At 40.1% G+C, this 8,472-nt stretch overlaps 1 protein-coding gene across 8 annotated transcripts in view; it reads right to left on the bottom strand.

The window, feature by feature from the left end:
* Positions 1 to 275: 275 nt before the first annotated feature.
* The window catches only part of DTNA (dystrobrevin, alpha), a 396,613-nt gene continuing 388,416 nt past the window's right edge, over positions 276 to 8,472 (bottom strand). For 7 of the 8 annotated variants that reach the window (XM_011974402.1, XM_011974401.1, XM_011974403.1 and 4 more), the window contains 2 exons: positions 7,345 to 7,393; positions 276 to 4,355 (listed from right to left, as the gene is read on the bottom strand). In XM_011974402.1, coding sequence (XP_011829792.1) covers positions 7,376 to 7,393 — 18 coding nt within the window. In that variant the 3' untranslated portion in view covers positions 276 to 4,355; positions 7,345 to 7,375. The remainder of the gene's footprint in view (positions 4,356 to 7,344; positions 7,394 to 8,472) is intronic. The other variant, XM_011974400.1, reaches the window with a different exon arrangement.

The raw sequence follows: 8,472 nt of genomic DNA, 5'->3' as shown, positions 1-8,472 counted from the left end.
AATCTGTACCTATTTAATATATAAAATTGGATGAGTCTGGACATACATATACCTGGGAAACCATCACCACAATCAAGGTAATAGACATAGCCATCACCTCCAAAAGTTTCTTTGTGTCCCTTTGTGGTTTGTTTCTGAGATAAGAACACTTAACATGTGGACTCTTGACACTCTCCTTGGATCTCTTAATTTGATTGCTGTTGCTGTCACCACATTGATCTCCTACGCCTGCTGATCCTCCTTTATCACTAGCTTTAGAAAAAAAACAAACCAAACACCACAAATTCATTTATTCAGTAATTCAACAAAAAAACCATTGAGCACTTAATATTTGCAGAATACATGGCTAGATGCAGAGGATTCAAAGAATTGAGTGAAGTCACATAAAGTGTTAAGAACAGTGTGTGATACAAACATGAAATATGTTAGCTGTTAGAATTTCAAACTCACTTCCATATCAATTATAATAAGGATTTCCATAAACAGCAGAATAGTATTTCTATCAGATACTCACAGATGCTAATAAAACAGTAGAATGGTTACAAACCATGTGTCCCCCAAGGCAAGAGAAGGTGAGCTATTTTGCCTCAGTGGTGCAATATTCCATCAATGGGTCCTGCTTTAAACTGCAAGTACTTACCTGCCTTCCTTCTTTCAACAGACTGACTCCAGGTTGCTTTAGGAAAGATTCATTGGAACAAAGGAATAAAACACCCAAGATATAGTGTTTTTAAAAACATTTTTTAATGAAGAAATAATTCCACTCCAAAATATAGACACACAATTAAATAGTTTAATCACTTCAAAATATAACATGTCCCCAGGAGGTTCCAACACACACACACATACACACAAAACAATACTTAACAGCAATACAAAAATCCATACAATAGTAGTTTTTTTTTTTACAATACCAATGAATATTGTGAAATCTTTAGTGTCTCTGAATTATTTCAAATGGTGTCAAATTGCAGTAGTCATAATTAAAAATGTCTTACAGTTAATTCGCCTCAAGATGTAACACTTCTGATTTTTTTTTTTCTTTTTGGTTCAAAAGTAAAAATGCCCTTTCTTCTAAGGACAGTGGAGTTCTCACTTGTGGCTCCTGGTGTGGAATCGAACCAAGGTGAATGCAGCAACCAAAGGTTGCTGAATTTACAAGATCTATCTATAGTTAACAGCCAAGAACTAATAAGGGTGGACAAAGATGATCAAAATAAAAGCAGACATCAGTGCTAAATTATGATGCAACAGTTTGGCTCATGCATATAAGAAAATACATAGTATATCACAACAAAGGCCACACACTCTTAATGCAATTCAGTTCACATTACTACTTACAAATGAACCTTCCCTGCCTTATAGTAGATCATTCGAGAATCCATTTTTCACAATCTCCAGCACAACTCCCTCTGACCAACCAAACTTACCCCGACTTCCGTCCTGACCAACCACAACTGTTTCCTGAATCCCATGCAGTAGATTTCACCTTCCTCCCCTCCTCCATTAACATGGCGCTGTGGGGGAGGGTTGGCTGTGTTAGACCAGTGCTTATTAATAGGCTACCAGCTCTGATGGAGATGGATGTGCAATTCATTGTGGAACAAGAAATAAACAACCCCCACAAGATGTAGTTGTATCTAATGGACACGACAAGTGAAACCTGCTGGGTTTGCACTTAGAACAGGCCCCAAAAGTAAATCTGGAGAGCCAAGGAAAGAAACCCACCAAAAACCACAAAACCCCAAAATAACACACGCCATTTTGTCTCGGTTACAGGACAGGGGTGCTTGAGTCTGGTCTCAGTGCTGACGTGGAGCTAAGAGAAAGAAAAGGTGGCTGGTTAGTCAGAAATTGGTCATTGGCGGCAGTTTCCAGAGTCCTTGCAATGGCTTTATATGATGGTATCAACAACCATGTGATGGAGTTGGTTGGCAATGAAATAGCTATGACAACGGGGAAGGTTATCAGCAGAACAGTTCAAATCTTAGACGAACATTTTGATGTAGAAACACAAAGAAACAACATATGCCAGCTCGGTCCAGTCAGTGGTGGAGTGCCACGTGCAGGATTTAAGTTCTGAGTTCGAGAACTACCTGGCTATGATTTCGAGCTGACAGCATTATAGGTAGCTGGGATGTAGTGGTTTTCAGTACTGAGTATGAGGCACCAGTGGCCACCTGCTCCATCTAGAGAGGTATGGGTTCACAGAGGATGGGCAGTGGAAAAGAGATGAACATTAAGACACCCCAACAAAACCCGCAATAAAAATCAATCTGTGCAAAGAAATCTGAGAACTGTGCAGTTGTGCCACTTTGGTGTCAGCCTGTGCTCAGGGACATTTTTCAGGCGGGTTCTCCGGAGAGATGTATGATTAAGTACGTCAAGGGACAGGATGGGCCTCTCACTAATGCCAATCGAGTGCTTTATCCCCAAGGCAAGTGATTTGGTTTCAAAGGGCAGCCAAGGAGATGATGTCTGACCAAACGCAGACATGTGAACATCGTACAGCCGCCCTCTGCAGAGGGGGCATGAAGATGTCAGGACTCGGCTGGGCATCCACCAACTACGAACTTTTTATGTAGGTTTGGAGAAGGTTTTTGCCAGTCCCAGAAGCAAAAGTGAATCACAGAACCTTTCCTGCTTATTCTGAATAAGGCCTTTTCAGAGACTTTATTATACGAACTTCATTCTAAAGCAGTAGTTCTCAACCTTTAGCGAGCATCAGAATCACCTAGAGGGTTGATTAAAACAGATTTCTGGACCCACCCCCAGAGCTTCTGATTCAGTAGGCCTGAGGTGGACTTTAGAATTAGTATTTCGGAGACCTTCCTAAGTGTTGCAGATCCTGCTGGTCCGGGGGACACACTTTGAGAATTATTCTAAAATGTTCTCTTCTTTCTTTTAAAGGAGAGACAGGAATTCCAGAGAAACTGCTCATTTAAGCCTAATGTGTGGAATATGTCGCAGGCTTTTAAAAAAAATCAAATCTTGAAGCAATTAGAAGATTACTTTTTCATTTTCCCCAGAATTCCCAAAGGAGGTCTTTAGGGCCCTCTAAAGAGGGTCCTTAGAAAAGACTATCCCAGTCTTTTATCCTCTTGTCTTTGATAGTTCTGTTGCACTTCAGCTTTTCACTGAGTGCAAAATCCCAACTCAACTTAGAAGAGCCTGTCTCCTTTCACATGACCACAGAAGGCTACATGCAGAACACCAGGTGGCCAGCTAAGGCAATCAACATTCAGAAAGAAAAGGAGAGCGAACGTTTGCAAGCGCACTTTAAGCCTGTACATTTAAAGCTGAAGGCCTCCAAACAACTTGATAGGGGAACTTGTGAACGAGCAGTGCTGTTAAAGACATGCTTCCTAAAGCCAAAACGAGAGGAACAAGACCATGGAAGAGCAGAGATAACTTTAGTCCGTTTGGGGGATCTTATGGCACCTGTGGTTTATAAACAGCTTTAGTAACGAGTATTTCAAAACATAGTTCACAGTTTTTAAGAAGATCTGTGCTGATTTTTAAAAACTAGATTCTATATAATTTGAATGTTGCCTTTTTTGAATATGGTATCTATTTGGAAAAAAATATTTACACTAAATTCTATGGCTGATTTGTTAGAGTATCTTGAAAGAAAACAACCCCAAGTTGGAAAGAGGCCCCAAAGAATAGATTATTCCTGGTGTGTTTGGTTCAAGTCACTGCTCACAGAGACTTGGAGTCAACTACAGACCGTGCAGGCCAAGGACCCTTCTTGGCTTCCAGGCTCTGAGTTTGTACACTCAGGAACCAAATTCTTCAGGGTTAGTGAATGATTGCAAGTGGTTGTTTTTTTCCAATTGCTGTGAAAAAAAATGTACAGTGTATAATAAACTGTTTTGCTAAAATCCAAACAATTCAGAAATCAAACGTCTAGCTATAAACAGTATTAATATTGTCATTGTAAACTAAACAGGTTCAATATCATGTGCAAAGGTTTAAAATGCTTGTTAATACTGCCATTGTGTATAACAGCAGCATGGGTTTTCAGCCTGTGTTTGTTTGCTTTTTAACCAGAGATGAACCATGTTACAGAGGATGTAGCTGATAAGTTAACTTTGAACAAAAGTCTTTTTTTTTTTCCTTCTTGAAACACACACCTATGCACTAAAAATCTTAGAACAAAAAGTTAGCTGCACTATAGTCATCAGAACACATCTTTAGGGGTGGGGGGTTTGTCAGGAGCTGCTGGGTGTGGTGGCTCCTCTCTTCGGTGAGGCTGCTGCCAGGCTGCTGTCTTCCTCCTCTGTGTGGCCACAGGGCTCTCCATCATCACCAGTTTTCATGTTACTTTCATCATCTGTCTGACTATAGCTTGCCTGGGAATAAGGAATGTGTAATTTTTTTTAAAGATGCAAACTGTTTCTAAATTAGGGTTATGAAGCTTAGGATCCCCCCCTTTCCCCAATACAGAAGAGAGCACACATGCGTGCACACACACACACACACATGCACACACACACTCCTTTCCTATGACAATCAGGAATTAATGTCCTAGGACACTGTGTGCCACTGCATCTTCTGGAAGAGAGGACAGGAAGTCCTCTATGTGGATCTCTTTCTTAGTGGGTACCGGAGGCTTCTGGAGGGGAAAAGCAACACAAACAGAAATATTTGTGCTGTCCTTTGGACAAAGAGATAAAACCAGTGACCCATCATTAGGATGCCACGTTGGTTTTTAAAAAATCTACTGTGGATGGTCCAATCCTCTATTTTCCATTAGGATGTGAGTGGCCAAGGAGAGTGGTGTACCATGTGGCTAGAGGATGTAACAGGGACAAATTCAATACCTAAGTGGGCCAAAAGTGAGTCTTGGAGGACGCTCAGCTGAGTGCCATTATGTATCCTGTTTCTTCAGAACTGGCTAGTTGAAAACCAATAAGCCAGGTTTTAAACTATTCCCTCTTTTTAGTATTGTATGTTGATAAGTGCGTGCTTATTTTCAAATAGGTCTGAAGCTATTTTTGAGCAGATGTTGCATCTTCTATGTCTCTGGCATCCACCTTCTGCCCCTTCCCCATGCAAGGCTCCCTCTGCCTTCGTGGATGGCTAATGTCAAGCTGATGAACTGGCTTCAGACCCTTGGATAAGAGACACATATACTTTGGGATAATTTCTGGTCTTGCAGTATAGTCAGGAAGTCTAAACAGAAATATTTTAATGAAATAAACAAGTCTAAAATGTACCTGTACTTCTTGGTTACATTAAGAAAGAGTACAATAGGATACAGCCAGCTGCAAAAATGAAAAGCCACTAGTTTTTATAACATTCTATCAGGTTTTAAATGAATTTGCCTATGTGGCTGATTGAATGACAGGCTGGTTCTTCGTCAGAGTTCTGTGAAATTCCAGCTAGGTGGACTACAGGATGCAGTAAATGGCAAAGACTACAACTGTCTAATTTTTCACTGCTAAATTTGCAACAAAAGATTTAAAAAATGGCCTAAGAACTTCTAGCGTACTGACATTTTTGGCTTTTAGGTACCAAATGCTACTTTCTATCTGAGTTTAAGGCAAGCACATTTTATTAGACTTTCAAAAATATTTTTCTAAGAACTAGCTACTGATGTTTAAATAATGTGCAGAACAACAATGATCAAATTGCTGAAGCTAAGAGAAAGAAAATGCTATTAAAGGAAAAGGCCTGCCCCTTGGGACTAAGTTTGTTATAACTGGAGTGAATATTTTCAGAAACAGCTCCTGGGAATTTTTTCGTTCTAGTCAAGAGAGCATGTGGCGTGGCACTCTCAAATCCAAGAGAGGCAGAATAGAGAGTGGTCAACGAGCTCCTTCCTCACCGCTCATAAAGTATATAATATGATCATAGCAATTACTCCGTGATTTTCACTTGCTTAATTTTAACCTGAGGACTGAGACAGGATGTCAGTAGCATTTGCACTAGCATGTATTCTTTCTTAATTAGTATGTCATTTAACAGATATTTGTTCCTTTTTCAAATTATTAATAGCAACCAGCATTGATAGCATTACTGTCCACTGCACCATAGACTTATGGGATTCCATGGTTGGGAAAGCTCAAATGTTTGGGCCAGTGCAGTCAGAATCCTTTGAGAGGTATATTTGCTTTGAACTATCATGGGGGTATCTAATTGGCTATTAACTGGAGCCAGAGAAAAAAATCTAGACTTATGGAACAGTGTGGCCCACAGTGTGCCAAGTCATCACATGTAGCTGCGTCCTAGCCTTGTTTATAAAAGTAGAAGAGAGAGAAAGCCAGTTCTGGGTCTCAGTGTTTCCCGTACACTTAGGTAAACACTATGGCAGCCGCCAGGTGTTGAAGTGCTATAAAGCACTGAACATAGGGGCAGGCATACATGTGAATGTTCATAATAAATGATAATGTGCCTTGCACTATGCCAAGCTCTTTAAAAACCATATCCCAGTGAGTAGGATGTGGTTTTTAATATGGGCCTCTTCTGTGGTGATACATAATACCAGCCTCTTCTGTGAGGCTACTATGCAATGTGTTGTATAGCGGAAACTGAGGCTAATACAGGTTTAATAATTTGCCCAAAGTTTTGCTGCTAGGATTTGGTGAAATCCATATTTGAAATGGGTCTATTAGAGTCTGGCGCCTAAGGTTCAGACCATTACAGTCAAGTGATTCTGCCAGTCCAGTGCTAATCTCTCTGCATTAAAAAATTACTGAGGATTCTCCACATATTTAGGTAGGGCTTTGGAGTGGTTTCACATGCCGTGAAAATCATATTTTAAATTAATTTATATACTGCTGAATTCCACAATGGATTTGAATCAGGTATTCCAAAAACATACGGCTGCAGAATTTTTCCTCTGTTTGGGCTCTTTTGTTCTTTTTAATAATGCATGGTTCTTCTTTCACTCATTGAGACACACACATTTGATCTCTTGAGCCCTAGGTATAGTATGACTAGTAAGCTGGCCCATCTCTAGAGGGACTGACTTTTCCTTTTCAAGTGCTAGAGTGGCTACAAACTGTGATATTGTCATGGATTGGTGATGTGACAAACTTATTGGTAAGTTTCATAGCCACAGAGGATTACTGGAACATCTCTAGGTTTAGAAGTTTTGTGCCAATTTTCCCAGCTAATAGAGTAAGAAGTCACCTCCTAAGGATGTCTGGCAAATCTCCACTAGTTTATCATGAAACACTCCATAGACTGAGATGATTCTTTGATATCAGCAGGGAAGGAGGATATTTTATCACATAGAAAGAAATGACTAAGAGAAGTGATTGTGAATTTACACTACAAGTTATCAGAATTGAGTGTACAGTGGCCATATTTCCTCCTAAATAAGACGGTACTTACTTGAGAGGAGTGTGATAAAAGGATATTGCATTCAACCTTGCAAGCTGACCTGTGGGTGACAAAGGACACAAACGAGAAAGGTGACACGTCAAGTCTGTGATGCAGTCAAGCTGGTGAATTATTTGGCAGGAAGCCATGCACAAAGACACAAAGAGAGAGAGAGTCTACTGAATGAGAGTAGCATTCCAATCCATCCAACAACCATATGCTCACAGAGCATTCAAGGAAAACCACTTTGACATCCTCCAGGGCATATGTTTTCAGTGGAGATACACAGGCCTGTTACATTCTCCCAGCCTCTTCCCTGTCCTTTTCTTAGAAGTCATGAGGCATGGAAAAGAAAGGAGAGGGAGAGGGAGCTTAATATTTACGAGCGATGGTAAAACCTCCAGTTGAATCTTAAGTCATTAGTAGAAATTCCCTTCATTTTACACACAGAAGGTTACATTTTTAATTCATTCAAGTGAATAAAAATCTAATATTTTATATGGAATAGTGTAAGCCTGCCTCCCTTAAAGAAAAAAAAAAACCCTAGAATTTCAGTTACTGCTGCCACTGAAATATAGAAAGTGACGTGAGCTCAAAGAGGGAGGCCTAATAGACGCTTCTGATAGCATGAACCAGAACACTGGTTATTCAGTCACATTTTTCTTTCTTTCTTTCTACACAGCAGAGCTTAATGAGTTATGTGTAGGAATGCCATCCCTCAGAGTTCCCAGAGATGCCCTGGCAGTTTCATTGCAGGCTGGTTTCCTTCTGTGGAGGAGCCACAGAAGGTGCAAGGAAAACTGCACTCTCCACGGGTTTGCAATCAGACAACTTTGTTTCTGAAGCGTGGGAGCCTGGCTCTACATACAGAGTCACTTCTGTTTTTCTTTTCCCCTCTTTCTTTGGTATGGCTAGACCAACATTTTAGTTGCTTCTGAAATGTGGTTGTTAAACTGAAAAGGCAAATGGAACATTCCAAAGAGGCAAAACTTTGTTTTTATATTGCTGGGATGGAATTGGTGGGCTTCCGTTTCTCTCCTGCTACAATCTTCTTGGAAAAATATTTCAAGGCTTTATCTATAGACATATGAGAAATAGGAGATAATTTATTCTTTCTGCTTCTCTCTCTCTTTTTTTTTT

This window comes from Mandrillus leucophaeus, unplaced genomic scaffold (genome assembly GCF_000951045.1).
Source record: "Mandrillus leucophaeus isolate KB7577 unplaced genomic scaffold, Mleu.le_1.0 Scaffold145, whole genome shotgun sequence".
Classification (NCBI taxonomy): domain Eukaryota; kingdom Metazoa; phylum Chordata; class Mammalia; order Primates; family Cercopithecidae; genus Mandrillus; species Mandrillus leucophaeus.
The sequence above is the reverse complement of the archived record's forward strand: the minus strand, read 5'-3'. Positions and strand labels throughout refer to the sequence as shown.